General features: G+C 51.6%; 2 protein-coding genes across 3 annotated transcripts; both read left to right on the forward strand.

Annotated features, from left to right (window-relative positions):
• The first annotated feature begins 1,570 nt into the window (after positions 1 to 1,570).
• Positions 1,571 to 8,421, forward strand: OTOP2 (otopetrin 2). Of its 2 annotated transcripts, none has more exons than XM_056326685.1 (7): positions 1,571 to 1,738; positions 2,232 to 2,786; positions 3,268 to 3,404; positions 4,098 to 4,156; positions 4,791 to 4,924; positions 5,357 to 6,246; positions 7,514 to 8,421. In XM_056326685.1, exons 2-7 carry the CDS (start codon positions 2,381 to 2,383, stop codon positions 7,682 to 7,684), a joined length of 1,797 nt encoding a protein of 598 aa, XP_056182660.1. In that variant the 5' UTR covers positions 1,571 to 1,738; positions 2,232 to 2,380; the 3' UTR covers positions 7,685 to 8,421. The 2 variants fall into 2 exon arrangements, with proteins under 2 accessions (XP_056182660.1, XP_056182659.1); XM_056326684.1 differs by having other exon boundaries at positions 2,349 to 2,786.
• Positions 8,422 to 15,454: 7,033 nt separating this feature from the next.
• On the forward strand, positions 15,455 to 21,105 carry OTOP3 (otopetrin 3). Its single transcript, XM_056349871.1, has 6 exons — positions 15,455 to 15,860; positions 16,949 to 17,085; positions 17,811 to 17,869; positions 18,459 to 18,577; positions 18,962 to 19,893; positions 20,611 to 21,105. The coding sequence occupies exons 1-6, from the start codon at positions 15,470 to 15,472 to the stop codon at positions 20,779 to 20,781; spliced, it is 1,809 nt and encodes a 602-aa protein (XP_056205846.1). The 5' UTR covers positions 15,455 to 15,469; the 3' UTR covers positions 20,782 to 21,105.
• The last annotated feature ends 2,519 nt before the right edge of the window (positions 21,106 to 23,624 follow it).

A 23,624-nucleotide genomic window follows, 5' to 3' on the forward strand; every position in this document is an offset into this window, starting at 1 on the left:
GCCCTAAAGCAGTCCCACAGAAGCTGCTATGATTAACCCCTGGGTGACCGACACGGAGTCACCATCCTGGCTGCTCTGGACCCCTGTAAATGCCCCAGAGAGAGCATCTGCTCCCAGCACAGCTTGCTCGCATTGGTGGATTCATACTCACCCGCTCAACATCCTTGGGTGAGTCCTGATGGGATGTAGTAGACGTGGAGGTGTTTGCTGCTGGGATCCATCCAGGTGAAAAGCAGCATAGCAACATCCACAATTCATTGCCGAGGTTATTTAATGAGTCCCAGCTTAATTTAATTAAGCTTCTTATGCTGTACGGTGGCTCTTGGGGACACTGGGAGCAGCACCCAAGGCAGCAAATGCACCTTCTTCTGTTGCTGGCTCTTAGGACAAAAGAGGGAGGATAAATCAGTGTGTTTAGTCCACGGGGACCCTTGAACCTCTGCTCACTGCGAAACATCACCCTCGTCAGCTCAGATTCACTGCGTGGGGGTCTGGGCTTCTCCTGGGAAAGGCTACGGACCGAGCAAACATCAACCACCCAGCCCAAAGAGGAACCCCAAGGTTCTGCAGAGGCCAGGCAGGGCAGCCCCAGTGCTGCTGGTGGCAGCCGGCTGGTGGCAGCACGGGGAGGCACGTGAAGGTGTCCCTGGGCTGTGCGGTAGGTCCTGAGCTCTCTCCTTCACTGTCCCACGTAGTTCAGCTGGATGTTGTCCCTGTAGCGCTGCAAGAAGGAGCACAGTCGTGTGCAGGCAGGAACGGGACAGAGAAAATGCACAGCAAACGGCTGCATCTCTGCGCTTGCCGAGAGGAGGCAAGCAGCAGCGACATCTCCAAAAGAGGCATTTTCAGGAAGGAATAAAAGTTGTCCCCATCCACTCAGAACTGCCCCAGGTCCCCCTATGTCCTCCACGGAAATACAGCCACTCCGGTAAAAGACCTCTTGAGCAAAAGCTCTCCCTTCACCTGGCAAATGCTCGACTCCCATCTGCACTGTGGTTTGTAACATGACTTCTTCCTCTTTGCAAGGAGAGAAGTTAAGCTCCTGAGGGCCAGAGAAAGGTGATCCCACCCTGAAAAGTCAAAGGCAGTGCCTCAAAGGGGAATGTGGATTTCAGCCCCCCCAAATCCTGCCCTGCTCTGGTGTTAAACCTTCCTCATTGTTGCCACCCTGGGCAGGAAAAGGTTGAGCTGCTTCTGGCACTGAATAGATACAAACACAAATTTCTTCCTTTTCCTCAAAAGCATTCCAGGCATAGAGCATACTACTGGGAATAATACAGGGTGAGGCACAATATTTATTGTGCTCAGTTAAGCAGAAAGCCAAGCCCAAAATCACCAGCAAAGATAAATTCATCACCTAAACCATCTTCTCTCAAGGGATCATCTCATACATGCGGGGAGATGGCTTTGATGGGTTAGCTTTGCTCTGTGGTGACCGTGAACCTGTGACCGAGCGGCTTGTGCCATGCTTAGCAGTGTTGTCACCTCATGCTCTCCCCGGGTAAATAAGCCTTATCTCATATCTCCCTCTCTTGCTTCTCCAAAATCAGCTATTGCACAAAATGGATCACATGAGTTTCTCTGAGAAGCCCACGAAGCACCGCTGTCAGCTCCAGACATGGTATAAATCACAGAGACATCCCAACGGGTATAAATTCTTGGGCTGACCAAGCTGCAGCAACGGGGAAGCTTCTCAGTCTGGCGAGAGCGGCGACTTGGAGCCCAGGCAGCAGAACAGGTTGGTGGAATGGTTTTGTTTGAGTGGTTAATTTGCTTTGCATTGACTGAGAGTCAAAGAAGTCCCCAGCTTGGCACAGCAAAGGGCTTTAGAGGGAGTGACAGCAGAAATAGCTCACGCCCTTCTTGCAGGAACCGGTATAAACCATGATGTGGAGTTCCAAACACTCCCAGGGTTTTCTTACCTTTCAGTGGCCTGTTCTGCAGCCAAGGAAGTATGACATTTTCCCAGAATGTTTAGTGGTTGACATTTAGAAATCAAACCACATTGGCCGTTTGCCCCAGGATATTTGGTCCTGTGCTTTTCTGGTGCTTTTCCAATATCTTGCATCAATAAACACTTAAACATTGTGTGACAAATTAGGCATGCTTTGTTAAACTGACCTGGAATCTCCCCAGGCGAAAGCATCTTAAGCAAGTACGCAGGCTTCAGGGAACCAGGAAGAAAAAGGTTGAACCTGAGCTCATCCCTCTTTTTGCGCTCCCTGTCTCAGCCTTCCCCGTTCCTCTGATACGTCCTCTCCTCCTCATCACATGTCCTGCTTTGGTCCAGCCCTGGACTGTTCAAAATGAAGTGACGCCTCTCATTCATGGGGCTCTCCTCCCAACAGCGCTCACCCGCAGCTAAAGCATCAGCTGAACCATGACTGAAGAGCCTCTGCGGAAGGACAGTGAGATCAGACGCCCCAACTCCAGCATGGGCTGCGGACACAAGGATGACAAAGCCAGCCTGGCTTCGAGCCACACAGCATCTTTCAGCCACCAGCCTCACCAGCCCCACTCCACTCCTGTCTCCAAGGAAGTGTGGAAAAAGGGTGGCCGCATGTTCTCCATCCTGCTGGCTGTGCACTTGGCCCTGCTGGCCTGCACGCTGGTGAGCAGCGGGGCTTTTGAGAAGATCGCCGTGCACGATTACGACGTCTTCTTCCTGCTGACTGTCATGATGCTGATAGTCATCATATGGATCATCTTCTACCTCGTTGGCACCTCCCGGTGCTCAGATGCCATCCTCTGCAAAGACTCCCACGCTGGGCCCATCTGGCTGAGAGGTAGGAGCTCGGGGGGGGCTAGGGTTGGAGGTGAGGTGCAGGGTGGGCAGTTCATGGGGGCATCAGGTATTACAAGGGAAACGGCAACCATCTGGGGCACAGCCTCCTCCTCTTGTGCTGGAGCACGGCACCATGTCTTGCTTCACGTTAGCTCCCAGTCCCTCCACTCGTTTCACTGCCAGGTCTCCTTTATCTGCGAGGGCTCTTGGGACTTCACACCAGGTTCCTTCCCAGCCTTGCCATTGCTCTTGCAAGAGCCGTCAGCCCCACTCATGGTCCGGGGTTGACTGAAAATCCCTTCCAGCCAAAATTATTGTATGATTCTGTTGGTGCCAAGATAATTTGGGTGCTGGGAGAGGAAAAACAGGGGTAGAAGCAAAGCGTCTCCATGGCAATAGTTCCTCTTCTTCCTCTCACCTACCTGCATTAGCCCACACGTGCATACGGCTGTCCAACCACAGATATTTTGGTTCCTCCACAGGAGGCCTGATCCTGTTCGCCATTTTCAGCCTTGTCATGGATGTGTTCAAGATAGGATATTACTCGAGCTTCTACAGCTGCCTGTCTGCCATCAAAATCATCTACCCCATTGTGCAAGCCATATTCGTGGCCGTCCAGGTGAGATGGTGGGGCTCTGTCTTGGGGAGGGGTAGAGAGACAGAGCCACCAGCAGAAGGAGCTCTGATCTCATGGATAGTTCGGCTCCTCCTGCAGAGAATGCAGGTGGCTTACCTGAGCCCCCACCCAGCCCACAACTTCTCCATCCAGCCACCACAACTGTAAGCTGTGGCAACTCGCTTCAAGGCATTGATTTAAACGTGTCCCCATCCTGTGACAACTTGGCTTATGCGAGGATGGCTTGTCACAGACTCCAGGCAGCTCCCAGCCAGCCAGGTCTCCTTTCCCTGTGAAGAACACAGGGAGCAGGACAGTCAGGGCAGGGACAGCCTTCCAGTATGATGTGCTGCCCAGAGGACCACCTGCTCTGGGGTGGCACCAAGGAGCGAAGAGGCCAGATGGGAACAGGGGCTGGCCATGGTCAGAGCAATGGCAGTGGGACAGGGCAGGAGAACAAAGAAAGAACAGACCACATCCAGCAAACGGCCAGGATTATGGGCTCGTAGGCTGGGCACAGATGGAGCCGAGCAAAAGAGGTTCCAGCTTGCGCTCTGCTGAGCAGGGACATCCCTGCTTCAGCACGATGTGATTTAACTTCTTGCTTAATAATATATAATAATAAAAATACATAATATTATATATATACAAAGTAACATATATAATAGTAATATTACCTTTTCTTGCCCCTGCCAGACGTACTTCCTGTGGATCTCTGCCAAAGACTGTGTCCACGTCCACCTGAACGTTACCAGGTGAGCACCACGGCTCTTGGAGGGCCACTGGCCCAGAAGACCTGGGCCACCGCAAACCCGCTGCACACCCTCACACAGCTAAGATGCAACAAGAGCATCATCCCATCTCCCCTAATGCTGGTCACAACGAAACCTGCTTAGTCTCCAGCTGGCCTTAGATCCCAGCTCAGACAGCTGAGGTTCGTGACCTGTGGATCTAGCAAGGCTGGGATTCAATTAAAGAACACAAACATTACTCAAAGCAGATTATGATTCATAGCTGACTTTTGCTTCCATGGGAAAGACGACGACGCAGTGGGCAAGCCTCAGGCTAAAAAATGATCTTGTCCACTTTTGCAAGACTGAATCTACTGGAGACAATCCAGACCTATTAATGTACTCACTATTGAGCATTTCCAAAGCTACCAAGGGGAGTCAGGCCTTGCTAATTCTGATGGGCATGGACAAAAAATAGGAAGAGAGCGAGAGCAGCAAAGCAAGGGTCAGGATTTCCAGGCTGGACCACTAGAGTCCTTGCGTCACTTCAGACAGCTCCCACAGTCCCTCTGAGTGCTTACGCATCTCTAACATGGATGGGAGCAACATTGCCTAGAGCCACTGCTTTAATCTCATTAACCTTCTCTTCCTTCCGCAGGTGTGGCTTGATGCTAACGCTGACTACAAACTTAGCGGTGTGGATGTCAGCGGTGACGGACGAGTCCGTTCACAAAGCCCATTCCAAGCTGAAGAAGAATGTGACAGAGGAAATCTTCAGGTGGCTCCTGAAAGGTAATCTGCCCGTTTGTGAACCCTCTGGTCCAGGGAGGAAGCCCATGATGTAGAAATTGTTCTGCAAACCAGGTTCGATCCCTTTTCAGAAGGCTTATCTAGAAGGTTCCTTTAACAGAAGTCAGGTCTTAACATTCATTTCATAACCGGTGTCACAGAGGAGTCAGAAAGGTGGAAGGCCCTGGACAAAGGGGGTGGGAATGAAGGAGGGAAGGAAAGAGAGGGATGTAATCGGCCACCTAACTTCAGAAAGAACGCGAGCACCAGAAAGCTGGCGTGGAAGTATGTCCTTGTTTTCAAAGTGATCACGTATTCTTCTGTCCTTGGTCTTCTTTTTCCCTGACCCTAAGCATCCAGGTCTTCAGGGCTGCTAGGAAGTGCTGGCTCGTTGGTTTAATATCGCCACATCTACATGTTTTTATCTTGTTTCAGCGGGAATGAGAAGTAGCTCAGCCGAAGAATGCAACTGCAACAGCCAAATCTGCCAGATCTTTAAGAACGGCTACTTCTGGCTGTACCCCTTCAACATCGAGTACAGCCTCTTCGCCTCTGCCATGGTCTACGTCATGTGGAAGAACGTCGGACGCTTCATAGATCACCAGTCCCACCACGTTCACCGCTTGAAGTTCAGGCTTTTCCGAAGGACCTTCTTCGTAGGCATCGTGTTGGGCCTCATCATTCTGGTGAGTGGTTTGGGAGTCCTTATTCTTTATGAGGTGCAGGTAAATTCCAGCACTGAATCTAGCAAGAAGAGCCAAGCACTCAGCATGTACTACATCTTCAACATTGTTTGTCTGGGCCTGATGTCTCTTGTCTGCATTGGTGGCTCTGTCATCTACCGGTTTGACAAGAGAGACATGGATCGGCACAAGAACCCAACCAGGACCCTGGACGTGGCCCTGCTGATGGGTGCAGCCTTGGGGCAATATGCCATTTCTTACTACTCCATTGTGGCCATCGTAGCCAGCACACCAAGGGATGCTATCAGCGCGCTCAACCTCACCTACGCCCTCCTCATGATTGCTCAGCACACCTTCCAGAACATCTTCATTATCGAAGGTCTTCATAGGCAACCCCCCAAGGAAGACCACAAGCACGATTCTCACCAGAAGGATCTCTACGGACTCACTTTTGTCAACATCAACGCAGTATCCCTCCGTGTGCCCGACAGTGGCAGCACCCTGGCCCCTGGCACTGCCTCTGGCGCTGAACCCATCCATCCTTCCGAGCTCGTGCGGTCCCTCACCACCCCCAAGAAGATGAACTGGAGGAGGAAGTTCTTGAGGGAGATCTCCATGTTCCTCCTGCTGAGCAATATCATAGTGAGTACACGTGAAGAGAAGAGTTTGGCAGGGTGGGGGAGAGGGAAGCAAACACGAGGGAGAAGTGTCTGTGAAGGAAAGGATGGGGCCCGTGCGATACCAGCCCTTCCTGCGCCTCCACTACACGGAGAGCTCACTTACATGTGTGTGCGTGCGGAGCTGTGACCCCCTTGTCACCCACAGTCATGAGCAGCTGCCCTGGAGTTCAGGCATTTTAGGCTATGCCGACAAACCTGTCACTTATCAGCAGAATATCAGACAATAAAAATAGTGGGTGTGAGAGAAGAATCAGTTTCAGTATTTTTATTGGCTATGAGCGGATATGTAGGACAGCTTATTAAAAGCAATAAAAACACATAAACCCTTCCCTTACATTCCCAATGAAAGGCTATAAGGTGAAAAACACCCAGGGTGAAGTCTGGGGTTTCTTGAGAGATGGCAGCATGTCTCCTCTCAAAACCCATGGCTTAGGAGCCCAAGCACTGGTCCCAGTTGCTATGAGGAGAAACTGGTCACTGACAACTTCCCTGAAGGGTCCCACTTTCATGAGCAGCCAGGGGACCGCAGTTCCCTGCGAAAGAAACGTGGGACCACAGCTGCACCTCTGGAGCAGCCAAGCACAAGTTACCTCTCTAGAGAATCCCCAGACCCGCAGCTAGGCAGCCACGTCATGGCCTCAGGCTGATTTGACACAAAAGCTCACAGAAAAGGAGCTGACAACCCCCATGCAACCAGCCACGGCAGCCACGTCATGGCCTCAGGCTGATTTGACACAAAAGCTCACAGAAAAGGAGCTGACAACCCCCATGCAACCAGCCACGGCAGCCACGTCATGGCCTCAGGCTGATTTGACACAAAAGCTCACAGAAAAGGAGCTGACAACCCCCATGCAACCAGCCACGCTGCTGGGCAAAACACAGGCAGCCGAGCCTGGGGAGACGCAGATGCTGCCAGCTCAGCCCTGCCCACGCTTGCTCCATCCAGAGGTGGAACACGCCAGGTTCATCCTAACGGACGGCACGCTCAGGATCTGCCCCTGCTGAGCGCTTCAGCGCTTTGTCCAAATCTGTCTCTGAGCATGAATCAAACCCAGGCTCAGGGCACAATACTAGATCGCGTTTGATCTTAATGTAAACACAGGCTCCTGGCACAGCTCCCGTGCTCAGAAGGTCGCTCTGTTCCCATCTCCTGGGAGCTGTGACTGCAGGGGCTCGCTGTACCGCACGCCTTTCTCACCGCAATGTTCTTCTCCCGTTTCCTCAAACAGCTCTGGATCATGCCAGCGTTTGGTGCCCGGCCACAGTTTGACAATGACACAGAACTGAACTTCTATGGCGATTCCATGTGGCCGGCCATCGTGGACATTTGCCTGCCCTTTGGGATCTTCTACCGAATGCATGCAGTGGCTAGTTTGCTGGAGGTCTACATCATGTCCTAAAGAACTCGCCAGCAAGGAAGATGGGATCCTCCTCGACCGACCCTACCCCAGGGCTGGGAGACTTCCCAGGCGTCCCCAGGGGTCCCCAGCACTGCCTGAATCACGTCCCCTTGCAGTGTCGGGGCGTTTATGAACAGTTAGTGAAGATCATCCAAACATAGCCCAGATTTTATTTTGCTACTTGCGTGTGGATGTGCACGTGCATGTCTGAACTTCTTAAAGCTTAAAAGAAAAAGATAAACAAGGAAGGGATCCAGAGCAGGATCATGGTAATTACTCTCGGTTCGTGCAGAGACTCACCTTCTTTCTTAAAAGCCTGTTCGCTCCACACCACCGGTGTTCGCTCCGGTGGGTGCCTGGCGCCCTTGGACAGTCAGTCCCCGTCTGACGTACAGAGCCGGTGGGCACGTGGGGCTGACACGGGCGCAGGGATGGAAGGCGAAGAAAGGGAAACGACTTCGACTCCTGGTATGGCCAGTCAGAAATCACTCCCCTGCAGAGATGTGAAAAACAAACCGGTGACCACCAGAGGCTTTGGGAATCATTTTAATCTTCCCTCTCTGTATTGCTCATGTATATCAGCCCCTGCTGGTTTCCTTTCTCTCCAGGGAGGCACCGCTGCCGAGTGGGTTTGCCCACCGCAGCCCCCTCTCCCCAAGCCATGCACGGGCTCTGGGCTGGCCCTGATACAGGATTGCTCTAAGCACACTTTTTTCCCTAGTTTTCCTGAATTTGGGCTCCAGAACCTTAAAAGATCATATGGGCAATACAGCCTGGCAATGATAAAGAGATTTATTTTTTTTTTTAATAGATAATGATTTTTTTAATATATGAACTTTTTTGTACGCGAAGTTATTTATTGATTTTCACTGTAACGCTGAACTCCTGAAGGGACCTTCTGTGCCCTGTGACACAGAAATCAACCCAATGCCATGGCTAATTTGATCTCCCATGCCCTGAAGGGATGCTTGAGCTGCACCCTCAAGCCTGTGGGTGCCTTGGGGATGTGAGCACAGCCCCAGCACACACAGCAGTGGGACCCCGGCACAGGTTTCTGGGTGCCTGCAGCTCTCCATGAACTGCTGTATGATTGAGGGGGCTTTCAGAGCAGGACTCCTGGGCTGCAGGAGGTAGAAATGGGCCCCTCTGCTGTACCCAAAGTCCAAGAGGAGCCTCAGAAAGCCCATGCCACCAGGTCGGGGGGGTGCATGCCAGAATGGCACAGCTGAGCTTTGTCTGTACCCTGAGACATCAGGGTTTCCTGTTCCAATAAAGGGTTTATTGTTCCATCAGCGTTTATCATTCCAATAAAGAACACTGCAGAGGTGGCAGAAATCAAGCTTTTTCCTACGGACGTGTGTGCATCCGCCAAAGGGAAAAAAAATAATAATATGGAAGTCACGGTACTTGGAGTGATGTAATTTTCCACCTGATGGCCCAGACTGCCAGCCCAGGCTCACGTATTTCAAACCACCTCTCCCCTCCAAGCCTAGATCACCAAACCAGAAGGCACCAGTGCCTCTGGCTGGTCTGACACCAGCCTGCCTACCAGCAGCCTTGCTCCAAGGCAGGCAGAAGATGGGGTAAACCCTGATTTCCCCTGCTCTGGGAGGAGCGCACTGATCCAGCATCCCTGGGGTGGGTCAGTCCCTCCCTTGGTGAGCCTGGGAGCAGGCAGGCAGCCTCTCCCAGTCCCACCAACCCTGCAGAGAGGCCTGGCTCTACTTTTTCCACTGATCAGGTAAAGATACAATCTCTCCCTAGAAACTTCACCTTTCATAAAACAAAAGCCTTATTAATTTCAACGGCAGGAGCCACAGATTAAGTCAGAAAAGCGTCGTAAACAGTGCACAGACGTCAGTCTTACGTACATCCCTACACATTGTTTTAGCCCAAGCTGCTGAGCTCTGACGGGGCAGAAAACACTTGTAATCACCTACTCTGTTCCTGGGGGGCACACCAGGTTTTCCTCCTACGTGGTCTTGCCGGTACCTGGTCCCAGTTTCCCAGGGCTGGGTGCACTGAGCCAGGCAGGGCAGGGTTTTAAGTGCTCTTTTGCTCTGGACAGGAACTGTAGAGGTGCTCCTGGGGCTAAGCAAACTCAGGATGGGCATAAGGGGAACCCCAAAGAACACTGATACAGGCAATAATCACAAATCAACTGCTCAAGGGTGGCAGCTCAGCAGGAACCACAAGCCATCATATCGAGATAAACCAAAACCCTCTGGGACATCACAGGCTCTGCAAGGACCCCTTGCTGAGCTGGGGCATCTCCCGGCTGCAAGCGCAGGGGGCAGGGGATGCCAGCTGAAGGCTGTGCGGCTCTTCTGCCCTCCAGCCACGTGCATGGATCTCGGGGGAGGCAGCAGACAGGGAAACAGCCAGCAGCAAACCCCATCTATATATCTGAGAAAGGGGACAGAGGGAAAGTGAGCACCCACAAGTCCAAAAAGTGAAACCGCCCCAAAATCCAAAACTCCAAACCCTAAGAAACTCAACTGTAAACACGGGCCCTGCTGAAGCTCAGGGATTGCCTACGAGAAGGTCTCAGCTCATGGCCAGTTCCTGTGCAAAGGGGTGACCTCCAAGGCTGACGGAGAATCAGCCAAACGTCTCTGGGCAACCCCTCGGTGCAGCCAGCATCCCAGGCATGTCACCCCAAGCCAGGTGCACCCCCGGAGCAGGTGCTGCCTCACCCTACTTACACAGATCTATGTCCTTCCCTGGGACTCTGTGGTGCCAGGCACCACAGCTGACTGATGCTGGCTGCTCCATCACTGCCCCCTGCACTATGGACCCGGGGCACCTCCTCACAGCTCAGTCAGAGGGGCATGTCGCTCCCTGATGGAGAGTTTTATGAAAGGGGAGAACATCCCAAGCGCAGAGTACCTGAGTAACACAAAGGGGTCCCACTCGGTCCTTTGTACGTGGCCTCATGACAGATCCCTGCAGAAAAGCACTGCCGTTAGCTCCATCTTCCACACCTGGAAGGAGGGAAACTGAGGCACGGGAGCTGGGTGAACAGAGAGCCTGTGTCAGAGCAGAGAATGAGGCTGAGCCCTGGGGCCACCAGCAGCATCCTGCTGGTGCCTCAATTATGGAGCAGAGATCAGATTTGCCTTAGGAGATGGGGAACGGGGACAACTATGTGCCTCGGGGTGACTCTTTAAACAGCAGCTGCTGCAAATGAAGAGCTACAGGAAAGCAAAGGGCTGCCCTGGGGCTCTCACATCTTGCCAGACCCTTCCAGTCTCACTTGCTTTGATACAAAAGCCACCTTGGCCTCCCAGGGATCTGAGCACCTACTGGGAGAACTGGACCCCACCAATAAAAAAAAAAAAATAAAAAATCACTCCTCAAGGGATGCCAGGGTTAAATGCCCAGCTCTGGCCGAGCTCAGGGAGCACCAGCCCTGCAGATCCAGCCCCAGAACTCAAGCCACTGTGTGAGTGCCAAAAAGGGCCAGATTCAGACCCTGGTCTGAGACGTGGTGCTGGATCCAACAAGGGAGGGCAGCAAGAAGGGGAAGAGACAAAGAGCAGGAGATCAGAAACCACTGCTCAAATAAAAGCAGGGAAGTTCATAGCCAAGGCCAGAACTGAGTCATCATCCTGCTACCAGTGTTTCACATCGCTTCCTCGGCTTCTGAAGGATCTGTTATTTGAGAATGAGTCTTGTTTTATTAGGGGGAAAAAAAAAAAAAAAAAAAAAGCTTTTTATCTGGGTGATTTGCTCGGAGGTATGTCACGGGCAGGGGAGGAATCCAGGTTAATCTGTCAGTGCAGCAGCTGGGAAGTGGGTGCATTGAGGTCACAAGGCTGGAGATGAGGGACAGGTTGCAGCAAGGTGCAGCCCGCGAGCAGGACCAGCTCCGGGATGTGCTGGGAGCCAGGGCTGGAGATGGGGGCAGAAAAGGCATTTCCCAGGGAGCGAGGCAGTAGGCCTTACCGGCAAGGAGCAACCCAACGCCGGCAGGAGGTCAAAGCAACCTGCACCGAGGGAAGCAGAGCCAGCACGTCACCTGCAGATCCCACCTGCTCCGGCAGCGAGGGATGGAGCCGGGGTGGTGCAGCCGGGCTCACCTCACCCGTGCTGGCTGAGGCTGCTTTCCGCAGCCACCACTACAGGTGCTCACCCACCAGCCCCACGGGAGACGTCACGGCGCGGTTATCGATGGAGAAGGAAGGGTGTGGGCCAGCCGGGGAGTTGCAAGGCGTGCAGCGTTCCTCAGGCGGCCTTTGGGCAAACACAGCGGCTGGGCATGAACCTCCTTCCTCCCCGGGTCCTGTTTACAGATCCGCCTGGCCCAGCCTGGGTGTTATTACTGCTAAGTGCACAGATAACGTCATTAATAAGCACACTGCTGATAGCGGAGGGGCAAACGTCCCTTCTACCATTTAGCAGCTTTCTCCCAGCCTCTGAGTAAAGGCAGCTTCTCCAGGGCAGAAAAGGGCAGTGATTTATGCGATCGATCCAGTTAGTCCAACTCATCCCCTCCCTTCCCGCCCCTCTCCTGCACACTTGCTTACTTAATGACTTGGTTAAACTTGTGTCAATATGTTCAAGTTAAACAGCTACTCTTCTTCAACATAAAGACCGAATTAGGAGGATTAACCACTCTCCCAAGGCTTTATGGCTCCTCTGGGTTCAACCTCAGCTCCAAAGCCAGGAGAGGGCCAGTCAGGCTAGGAAGGATGCCTCCTCTTTGCATCCCAGATGCGCAGTCCTATTGGCAAAATCACTGGGGCACAACGGGCCCCAACATTTTATTTCAGGCCCCCATCTTTAAAGGAAAAACCTCCAGTTTCACCCAAACTTCTTTTCCCCAGGACACAGTCAGATTCCCAGCCTCCGTTTCCCAGTTCTGCACAGTCACTCCAATTGAGGACCACTGCACCGAAAAACAGCCAGGTTGGTTAAGGTTTTGCATGGAAATCATTGGTTTTGTTCAACAGCTCTTGAGAGAGCCCAGTTCCCTGCTAAGCTCTAGAATCAGCCTGGAGAAGAGCCAGGTGCCCAAAGGAGAGCCCAATTGCACTCAGGGGATCCCAGAGCATCAAAGCAAGGACGCGGTCATCCAAGCGGGCTGGAGATGCTGATGATTTGGGGGAAGGCAGAACAAAGCTAGCCATGGGTACACGTGAAAACCTGCCCAGATCAAAGCTTCCAGGCGCCACCACAGCAGGGCGAGGGTTTGCTCAGACATTAAATATGACTGTTTTGCTGGCAGACATTAAATGCAACGGCTGCAGCAGCACACACACCGGGTGTTCTCACCCAGGAGCAATGGGGCCCTTTCACTCTTGTTTCCCGTCCCTTTCGTCATATCCCCAAGGCACGATAACCTGTGCTCCCCTACCCGCTCCTACCCCTAATCAGCTTCTTGGGAAGTGTTTCATGGCTTCAAACTCCCAAATCACATGTTTGCCAGCTGCTAGAACCCCAGGGACTGGAAGTTCATCTCGGGACACACAAGCAACTCCTCTCCTTTCACGGAGGTCGGTCCTCTCCTGATGGATCTCCTAGGCTCACCAACTCAGCCAGGAATGCCAAATCCCCATAGCTAGCCACAAAATGAGGGGGATCAGCTCACCACAGAGACCCAACAGAGAAATCAGTTTGCCCTGCAACAGGGGTGGGAAGAGGAACAGCACAGCTTGGACCTGAAGCATCCTCAGTGCCGCGTGGCTGAGGCTGTGGTGTTTGCACATGGGGGCCCAGCTCTGAAGTCAGCATTAATAGGTTGTATCCATCATCCCCAAAAGAAGCAACCTTTCTGCCAGCAGCACATCAAATTGCTGTCATCCCTGCACTGAGGCTGGACTGTGGGTTTTGCCTTTTGCATCAGTTTGGGTATCTGCGCCGTGGATAAAGGTACGAAACAATGGTATGCTTGAGAAAAAAATAATTATCTTAGGATCTACCTAACAAAAAAGGGAAAGGGGGAGTCAAGTGGATTTTAGCCAAAGCAGTGTGGCTAAGCACTCCCAGCACAAGTCTATGCCAGGAGATTAGCTCTACACTCGCCCGAGCCCTGGCACACATTAGTCACCGCAGCTTGTGGTTTTACCAGTTGGCACATCCTGTGCCGAGGCCACCGACATGGGGCAACCCAGCAGGTGTAGAAAGGAGCCGAACCCCATTGGCTGCCCTTGGCAGAGCCAAGAGCTTCTGACTGAGTAATTAATGTAATGACAATAATAGACCCAAAGTAAACAAGGTAGGGGAAAAAAAAAATAAAAATCAATGGGCTGGGAGCAGAGGCCGCATTCAGCTGGGAGCAGTCCTGACGGCTTCTGCCTACACCTTGGTCCATTGGAGAGACTCACATGCATCCCGGCGGCGCTCCAGCCAGCGGTTTTAACATCGGCTGTATCCCAGGCTGTGCCAGCGGCTGCTCCCACCCAGCGGGCAGGAGACTGCAGGGAGGTAAGGGCTGGGGCTCGGCTGCTCCCTGCTCCAGGGGTCGGGGACACACGGGTACCACCCAGTGCAGCCCGGGGTGGGGGTGGGGGTTCCATCTGAGCCGTCTGATTTCACAGCCTCTCCCCTCCCTCCCTGGACCCCAAAGCAGAGGAGCTACAGCCCTAGGAGAGGAGAAGGCGTTTGCTCCTGCACTACTAAGTTAGGAGAGTTCTGGAGCCAAATGGGGAAGAGTTTAGGATCAACCTCCACTAACAGAAGTGCACCGAGTCCCCAGAGACCCAAGGGAGACAGAGCACCTCAGTGCACATGCAAAAGCGGGGAAACACTGAATTTCAACCCTTTGGCAAACAACTACATGTAATTCCCGCTCGCCCACAAACACATCTCGGGGGGGCTGCTTTCGCTCCAGCCACCCCCCTGCCACAGCCAGAGTCACTCCCTGGAGCGAAAGCCCCTTTCCAAATGCACATTCATAGAGATGCTGATCATGCCCGATCGCTGTGTTACGAGTTCTTTCTCATGGCCAATACGGTCCTACCAAGATTTTTCCAAAAGCTAGATGGAAAAGCTCCCAGGCTCCATCTACCTGGGTCAATCTCTCAAACTCCTCTGCATCCTGTGCTCACAGCTCTGTGCTACAAGTAGAAAAAGAAAGAAAACCAGATATTAGCTTTGCCCCAGCCTCAGCCTGCTTGGGCAGGAGGTTGGTCTTTTCCCAGCAGCTTAGACCAAATCTTACAGACCCTCTTTTTATTCTCTCCAGCTCCGCCACAGTTTGTGTGACCCACACAAGGAGTGTGGCATAACTCTCACAGCCCAAAAACACAAAGAAGAGGCTGGACCCAGCAACCAAAATCAAACAGCTCTGAATTTTAGAGCAGGTCTGAGCTCGCTCTGTATTTCCACCCAAACCTTACAGCAACAAAGAGCAAGGAGGGGACTTGAATCCAGGGCTGTACGCAGAGGAGGTGTGAAAGGTGAGGATGGGAACTGTTTGGGCATCTCTGGTGCCCACAGCTCCAAGTACTGGTGGGGCAGGGCAGAGACATCAAATACCCATTTTAATATAGGTGTCTCTGGCCAGCTTTCGGCAAAAGGGCCTTTTCCTCAGTGCCCTGCAACAACTCTGTCTGCCAGGAAATTTGTAATGCCTAAACTGGGCTAAACACTAATCTCTTTTCCCCCCTCACCCAGCTTCTGGGGAGGGAAGGGAAGGCTGCAAAGCAAGGAAGGGAGGTCGCCACACAAGTGGCTTTTACAGCAGAGCACACAACCTCTCATCTCAGTATATGTGCCACCACCTTTCCTACTTTAAACCTCTTTATTCAACGCAACAGGTGACCTCCAGGCAGATGAGCCATGTCGGACAAGAGAGTCTCAAGGCAAAAACCCTGCCATCACTGCAAGAGCAGGTCAGCGTCAACCCCAGCAGACACCTCCACAATCCACTACGAGAAGTTCTGGCTGTACCGTCACTGCTCGTCAGTGCAGCAGAGGGACAGGCAAGCTCAGAAAGCTGGGCAGCTCTTCTCAGGGCTGCTGGCCATGAACGTGGTGTTTCTGGGCAGCGCTTTCATCAGCAGTATGATTTTCAACCACGTGGCCATCACGCTGGCGGACGTCTGGATCCTGCTCTCCATCCTCAAGGTCTTGTGCCTGTGCTGGATTATCTACTACCTGCTGGGCACCAGTCGGCAGCCGCACGCGGTGCTGTACCGGGATTCCCATGCTGGGCCGATTTGGATTAGGGGTAAGTTCTTCCTTTATCTTCTCTTGCCTTTTCCTTTCTTCTCAGTACTTGGAAGATAAAGAAATTCTTCCCCCACTACTAAAGGAGCTAGGAGCCATAGAAGATGTATTTAGGGCATTGGGAAGCTCCCAGTGCCCTGTCAGCTTGTGGTGTGATGCTGGGGGAGACAGGGGCACAGTGGATGCCACAGAGAAGGACCAGAGCAGCCAGGACAGTCTTGAACTTGGCTTCCCTTCAGCCTCCAGACCAGCTTTGCTGTGGTCCCTTCCCAAAGCAGAACCCAGGCATCTCCCACCTGCAGCCCAGCAAATGAGCACAGGGGGAGACACGTAGGAAAGGTTTTAGGCACAGTCACTCTGCAAAGTGAGATTTGCCCACATTTACCCTCCAAGGGTGTCAGCAGCCCCACGCCACCATTATCCCTGTTTAACATCACAGCAGCCTTGTTTCCAGGGGAAGATTCCTGCCCAGTGAGTCACACCCCAGTGACACCCAGGCTTTCTTGGGAGATATCCCATCAGTAGTTGCTCCACTTTGTGAAATGACACTTCTCAAAGCAGCCCAGGTCTGTTATGGAGTTTTTAATTAGCACACAGTCTTGTTAACTAAGCATGGAAAAGGGAGGAAAGCTGCAAGGTACAGGAGCATCTAAAGCTGTAGAGAGGTGTCCAAGGCAAAGGACAGAAACAATCAAAGGGTCGTAACTTCTGCAGACTGGTGCTGCCAAAAGCCTTAGCAGAGCTGCATTCATCCCACAGTTTCTCTGCAAGGCGGAAACCGTCACCGGCCATTACCTTACCTCTGTTACCCCAGATTGCACAGAAAAGACCAAAACCCTGTTCCCACCTTGTATCCAAGCACAAAAAGATACCTTGTGTTGTCTCAACACCTTAAACAAGCCAAAGCACACAACCAGGTTCAGGGATCAGGCTCCCCTTTGTCCCCTTATCTCGAAATCATGAAACTTCCAGGCAGAAAAGCCTCCAGCTCCACCCAGATCCACGATGCACAAGGTCTCCAGTCCCCAGCCAGGCTCAGATGCTCCACCGGCATGTCTTTATTTACTGGTGCTTTTGCTGTTTGCCCAGGGTCAGTGCTGCTGTTTGGCAGTTTCAGCATCCTCCTGAACGTGTTTCAGATTGGCTACAGCGCAATTCTCATCCAGTGCAAATCCGGAGTGGAAATAGTGTTCCCCACCATTGAAATCCTTTTTATCTGCACCCAGGTACTGCACCTTACCCTTCTGGAAGCTTGCTTATTCTCTCTGCCCCATTCCCAAGAGTCCAAGGGGTGGAAAGTGGGTGCACATGAGGCACTCTCATGAGTATTAAAAGGCACTAAAGCATCACATGCCATTTTAACTACCACCCACACCGCTCATATGCCAGACAGAGACAAAGTAGTAAGATTAGAAAGAAATCGCTCTGGCAATACCTGCTGTACTGTAGGATCCAAAGGAGTTTATTTTGAAGCCAAGTAGGGCGAGAGGAGATGAAATTTCAGATTTTGCCAGGGGTGTCTTTGCGCACCAGTCTGAGACCCAGCCCCTCTCTCCATTTGCACATCCCCCAACAAAACCCTTTGTGTGCAACGATCTCTCACACCCTTTGCAACTTGTTACTCTCGTACCAACCCTCTTCTTTGCAGACCCAAAGCCATATTTGAGAAGTGAAGTAGTTCCCATCTCAGAAGCAAATACCCACGTACATACAAGACAGAGAAAAGCAGATCTAGATCTGCGTTACGGGCAGGCACCCACACGCTGCTGTCACCTAAGGATGCCAGCACACGCCGAGATGCGGGTGCACACATGTCCCTGTGCCTCTTGCATGGCAGCAGGTTTACTCCCACTCGGGCATGTACCTTCTTGCCTGCCAGTCCCTTTCCACCAGGCATGTAGCAGGCTGCCAGCGTCACCCCGCTCACGGTGTTGTCGTTATTGATTTGCAGGCCTTTTTTCTGTGGCATCACTCTAAGGACTGCATCCAAGTCCAGCACAACTTCACCAGGTACAGACAGGGGGAAGCAACTCCCTTGTGCTCCTCTAGAGAAACTCTTCTGTCTGCTTATGATCTCGTTATTCCTGCTAGAACTGTCTTCATCTGCTGTCACACAGACTCTCTATATTCTGCATCACACAAGAGCCAAGCTATGACTTGACCAGACCCATCCTCCTCCCACTGACCTGGGCTCACCAGCTCCCTTCGGTTTTCATTTGTGCCTCGGATTGCTGCAAAGCTTGCTGCTCCCTCCTAACCCCAAACACCTTCCTGCTGCATGGCTCGGGGACCAGCTTGCTGACTGGAGGTGGTGGCGGGGGTGGCCTCCCCATTCCCATCACTGGGAGATGTCTCAGGCTTCCCTCCCCTAAGTGAGGGACATTGCCTGCCCTGCTCCTTTGCAAACAGCCAGACGGGAAGGTAACTCAGCTGTGTTTGTGTGTGCAAAGTCACGCACCGATGCCCATATGCAGAACAGGCACAAATAGACTGTATTTGCATGCATTTGTGCATGGGTAAGTGAGAAGCAAATGGCAGCACCACGTGGCAGGTGGACACAGTCTCCACAGGCAACACACTGACCTTTCTCTTCTCCCAGGTGTGGGCTGATGCTGACCATAGCCACTAACCTCCTTCTCTGGCTCTTGGCCGTGACCAACGACACCATTCACATGGAGATAGAGTCTCAGCTGCGGGAGGTGGAGCAGCGATTTGCAGGCAAGGCTCCTTTTCCACATCTGTGTTTCGATCAGGCTGACACAGACGACTTCTAGGGAGACAGCAGCTCTTGATCTCAGGCACTCGGGTATCACAACCGGTTCCCCAAATGCTGCAACTTCCCTGTTGTTGGAAGCTGTCTCGAGATGGGCTGCAAGTGGAAAAAAACCTTCAAGGGGGGGTGTGGGGGGGAGAAAACATTTGCTAAACCCTGTTACTCTGAATCCTCACAGCCTTGAGCACAGAGTAGTAATCACTTAACTTCCTATTGATCCTTGTTTCTGAGATACGGAATTGTCGCTGCATGCAAGAAACTCCCAAAGACAGCCATGAAATCCAGGCCATCTCCCTCTTAATTGCTGCCTTCCTCTTCTCATGCTCCAGGCAACGAGACTGCCTCATGCACATGCCCAAACACAACCATCTGCAAAATCTTCCAGAAGGGCTACATCCTGCTCTACCCCTTCAACACCGAGTTCTGCCTCGTCTGCTGCTCTGTGCTGTACGTCATGTGGAAGAACGTGGGGAGACGCATCAGCCACCACCACGTCCCTCACAGCAAGCCCAAGTTCAAGCTCCAGGGGGTGGTTTTCGGGCCATTGCTGGGCGCCGCTGCTGTAATCATCGGGATCTGCGTCTTCATGATGTACCAGATCCAGGCCACCGGCTCAGCCCCCGACCGCCAGGTCTTCGTGATGTATTATTCTTACTACATTGCGCTCCTGCCTCTGATGAGTGTGGGCGCAGTGATTGGGACAATCATCCACGCCTTGGAAAAAAGGGAGCTGGACACGCTGAAGAACCCAACCCGCAGCCTGGACGTGATTCTGTTGATGGGGGCAGCCCTTGGCCAAATTGGCATGTCCTACTTCTCCATTGTTGCCCTTGTGGCCACTGACCCCAGGGACCTGTTGAACAGCCTCATCCTGTCCTATTCTGTCCTCCTCATCTTTCAGAACATCACCCAAAATGTCTTCATCATCGATGGGCTTCACCGGCAGCCCTCTGGGGCAGCAGCTGAGGCCAGACACCCAGAGCATGCTGGGCAGCACGCAGTGCCTTCAGAGCCACCTCGTGAAGAGGACACCATGACAAGCAGCCAACGGAGGCACACAGAGGTGTCTCCCGGCAAAGAGGAAGAAATGAAAGAAGAGCAGAATCATGAAGCCTACAACCAGAGACGAGTGAGCATGCTGGAGCTGGGACAGGAGATCCGGAAAGCTTCGCTGTCCTATATCCATAGCTACTCCCACCTGAGCTGGAAGAGAAGAGCATTAAGGGAGATCTCGTTCTTCTTAGTTTTGTGCAACATCATAGTAAGTATTGCGCGCTCTGCTGTATCGCAGCTTGGCTGAGCCATGACGACCTGCCATACAGACATGCTCCCCCTGTCTCTCTCTTGGGCTGCTAATTCCAGACAACTCTTGCCCAACAAGTTTCTAGTGAGGCAAGTCAAGATCATTTTTACTATTAATACTCTCTCAACTATAAGGTCTCCCTTTTAACCTTAGAGTCAAATACGGCTAGGCTTTCTGGGTGCAGGAAGGAGACAGCCAATAAATCCATAGACGCCAACATTTTAGCCTCTGGAAAAGTTAAACTCATTAAGGGTGTTTCAGGAGGTAGGTGGAGAAACCAGCAGGGAGTCTGTGTAAACGTGAGTCTCCAGAATTGAAACTCACCCGATAAAAGTACACTGTGCTCCAGGATCTTGAATCAACGTGGATCTTCACTGCAGCCTTAATCCAGGGAAAATAAACTGGCCAAGGAAACAGTGAAATCCTGTAGAAAAATTAAGCCAGCTGGGGCAGAAAAGGCTTATCATTAGGTTTCCAGGAATTCAGCAGGATGTGACTTACAGCAAGGAGTCAGCCACTTAACTAGGGGATTTTCCTTCTCTTCCCTGGCAGGGAGACTCCCCCGATACTCCTGAAATATTCCTACAACAGCTTGAGCCAGTGCTGAGATTAGAGTGCAGGTAGGAGACAGTGTCATCCTCTGACTTCTGCTCTTTTTTCCTTACACCTCTTAAGCTGTGGGTCATGCCCACATTTGGGGCTCACCCCGTCTTCGAGAATGGACTGGAAAAGTCATTTTACGGCTACTCCACCTGGTTCGCCATCGTGAACTTTGGCCTCCCACTGGGTGTGTTCTACCGAATGCACTCCGTCGGGGGACTCCTGGAGGTCTACATCACAGCCTGAACAGAGCTGACTCCCCACCCCAGAGGCTGGGGTGAAACAATGACGCTGAACAAAGATGCAGTAAGCAGTGGATATGCACACGGAAGCTTTTGAGCTTTTTCCCTCTGGCTTCTGCTTTGACTTCTCCTTGCACAACATGTCTGTGAGTTTCAGAAGAAAAAGAGGTTGGTTTATCCGTTTTTTTCTCCATTAGAGAACAGACTCACAGCCCATAAACAAACTGCCTTACTGCTCTAAGGAAGCATGCACGCTGGTACTTAACAGGAGTCTGCCAGTGGATGCTGTACGGTAGCAAGCGGGACTTTACCAGCTCCTATTCAAATCTTCCAGATAAAAGAATGCAAGAGCAGCCGTCAACAAAAGCAACAAAGACTGATCTACACTCTACAGCGCTTCAAATATCCAGAGTCAAGGACCACCAGCCTGCCACCCTCCACCACAGAAGAAACCTATCAGTACCAGCTGCACCAGAAGCAGATACAGCCACAGTCATTCAGAAATGAACCAAACGTACACTTTGTATGTATAATTTTTCAAAGAGATGTTGGTAGCTACTTTGATGGCCAGAACAGGAACTATTTCTGTTTGCTCCTGGTGCTGACATCTGGCACACCAACTTGTGCGAGTCCCACAGGACCCAGCCCCATTTAGTGCCCAGCTCTTGCAGCTCTCAGTACCGAAGGGCATGACAGGTCTTTGGACCCGCACCAGTTCAGTGCGGATTTCCCCACTATCAAAACTAGATAGATATAAGGCATTATCTTGCCTTAACCGACAATAAACACTATTTTTCCTCACAGGCACTCACAGAGCCCCAAGTGAGAAACACTAGAGAAATACTATGGCCAATCTTTACTTGATGCTACCCGTGCACGATGTTATTACCAGCGTGCACTAGCAAAGGCCTCACCCTTGCACGCAGAGCTCGTTCAGGAAAGAGCTACTGCCAAATCCACTGCGGATCCCTCCCTACCCCAACACTCCAATCCTCCCTGCTGCTTTGCACATCCACAAACATTTTGCAAGGTGCACTGTGCATCAGGAACACACCTGCACAGCACGGTGCCTGATCAAAGACCCATTAGTACCTTTCCATAGGAGACACTTGCTTTGAAAGCACACGGGAGAGCAAGGGGGCTTGCGACTATGGGTCCCAAAAACAGAGCCTGATGAATGGAAATAAAGAGATTGAAATCTCACATGTATCTTGTGAAATCTCTGGGTCCGCCCTGCACTCTGAGACCAGACTCAATGTCAACTGACACTGACCATTCTTGCATTCAGAGGTTATATGAGATTGAAAGGGCAGGCCCTGTTTTACTATCAATCAAAATCTTTCATGACTCTTAACCATGGCCAAAGTGGCACGGTACAAAACCCACCCATGTTATTATTTCTTTTCTCTATAAAACAATCTCAGAAGCAGTGTGGGTTTAGGATCAGGGCCTATTTAGGGGTGGTTTTTTTGTGATCCCCTAGAAAAGCAAAATCTCTAAGACAGTAACAGTGATGAGAGCCAGGAACTCCTGACCCCGCATATCCCACTCCCCTCCGGATTCAGCACTCAGGCAACGCTACCACCTTTCTGTGAAACTATAAGTGAGAATGATCGCACGAGCATGAACTTTGCCCAATAAGTGTTTTTCCTTAGGCCTGTGTCAACAGAAATATGTCATGAGAAATAACAGCTGGATAAATTAGGCTTCAATAAAGTTAATTATTATTCTCATGTCACCATTTGTACCAAGGGATCTACAGGAGATAGATGCCAAGGCCTGGCCCTTTCAAATGATAAACATGATCTCAAACCTTCTTCCCAGTTACTGACAGTCTGGAGGCAAGCAATGATGTACTTCATGGGCAAACCTATGTCCTGGATTTTATCTGCAGTGTAACAGATAAAACTGTTTATGTTACTGAGCCTCCACTGAGAAAATTACTTTGGAGGTCTCCCACTGAAATATAAATACTGAGTCCTGCAGGTACTATGTACAAGTATGGGCTGAAAAAGAAGTTGGTTTGTGATTTCTTGCTGGCAATCAGATGGACTACCTGAACACGTGATCAGCAGAAAACAAGAATGAAGCCCACCAGCTCCAACTCTTACCCGCAGACACCCTAGATCAGGTAAGTGGTCAAGGTCCTCTATGTCCTTTCCTAACACAACCCAGTTCTAACACAGCAGAAGGTAAGAAATCCCACAACAGGCAACAGCAAAAGCACTCTTCCAGGCCAAAGAGAAGTGTAGGGTCCAAGGTTTCAGCCCTTTCACTTAAGCAGGTTCTACCTCTGGACTGATTTGTGTCTACGCCCAGGAGGGCTAAAACCATGAACACACAGTTTGCATGCAATTAAAACTGCCTTCAGCTCCTTTCCAAGGCTGACAGCGGGGCTAGGCACAGTCATCTGAAAGCCTAGCGAGAAGCGAGCTAGCTGTGACTCCTGGATCCAACACAGCCATGACGTGACTCTTAACCTGCTCCACCATTTTTTGTCATCTGCCACCCACAAGCACTTCCAGAGCCCTCCCAGGCCCAGGGTGCCCGTTTCACAGGTCTCAAATGCATAAAGGTTTTAGCGCACAGTCCAAAGTCAGGAAACTTGATCCTGTTTGATCTAGTTCCTTTTTTGTACCCTTTGAGGCAGCTCCCTTTGATGATGAAGTGGCCCAAACCACAAAGTTCAGGTTCATTTTCAGGAGTCTTATCTTCATTTCTGATTACAAAAAGCAAAAATCCAGACTGCACAAGAAGCCAGCACATGGTCTCCTAGTAGCACAAAACACCCCAGCATAAGACAAACAAGATTATAAACCTCTCTCTGGGAAAAAGTAAGCAACCAAC

Source organism: Falco biarmicus, chromosome 1 (genome assembly GCF_023638135.1).
Source record: "Falco biarmicus isolate bFalBia1 chromosome 1, bFalBia1.pri, whole genome shotgun sequence".
Classification (NCBI taxonomy): Eukaryota; Metazoa; Chordata; class Aves; order Falconiformes; family Falconidae; genus Falco; species Falco biarmicus.

What these genes read in the sequence shown, in the direction of transcription:
- OTOP2 (XM_056326685.1), top strand. Translation starts at nt 2,381, where the DNA reads ATGACTGAAGAGCCTCTGCGGAAGGACAGTGAGATCAGACGCCCCAAC. An exon ending in GTCCACCTGAACGTTACCAG is followed by an intron (nt 4,157 to 4,790) that starts GTGAGCACCACG and finishes TTCCTTCCGCAG; the next exon opens with GTGTGGCTTGATGCTAACGC. An exon ending in TCCTGCTGAGCAATATCATA is followed by an intron (nt 6,247 to 7,513) that starts GTGAGTACACGT and finishes TTCCTCAAACAG; the next exon opens with CTCTGGATCATGCCAGCGTT.
- OTOP3 (XM_056349871.1), top strand. Translation starts at nt 15,470, where the DNA reads ATGTCGGACAAGAGAGTCTCAAGGCAAAAACCCTGCCATCACTGCAAG. An exon ending in TGGGCCGATTTGGATTAGGG is followed by an intron (nt 15,861 to 16,948) that starts GTAAGTTCTTCC and finishes CTGTTTGCCCAG; the next exon opens with GGTCAGTGCTGCTGTTTGGC. An exon ending in TCCTTTTTATCTGCACCCAG is followed by an intron (nt 17,086 to 17,810) that starts GTACTGCACCTT and finishes ATTGATTTGCAG; the next exon opens with GCCTTTTTTCTGTGGCATCA.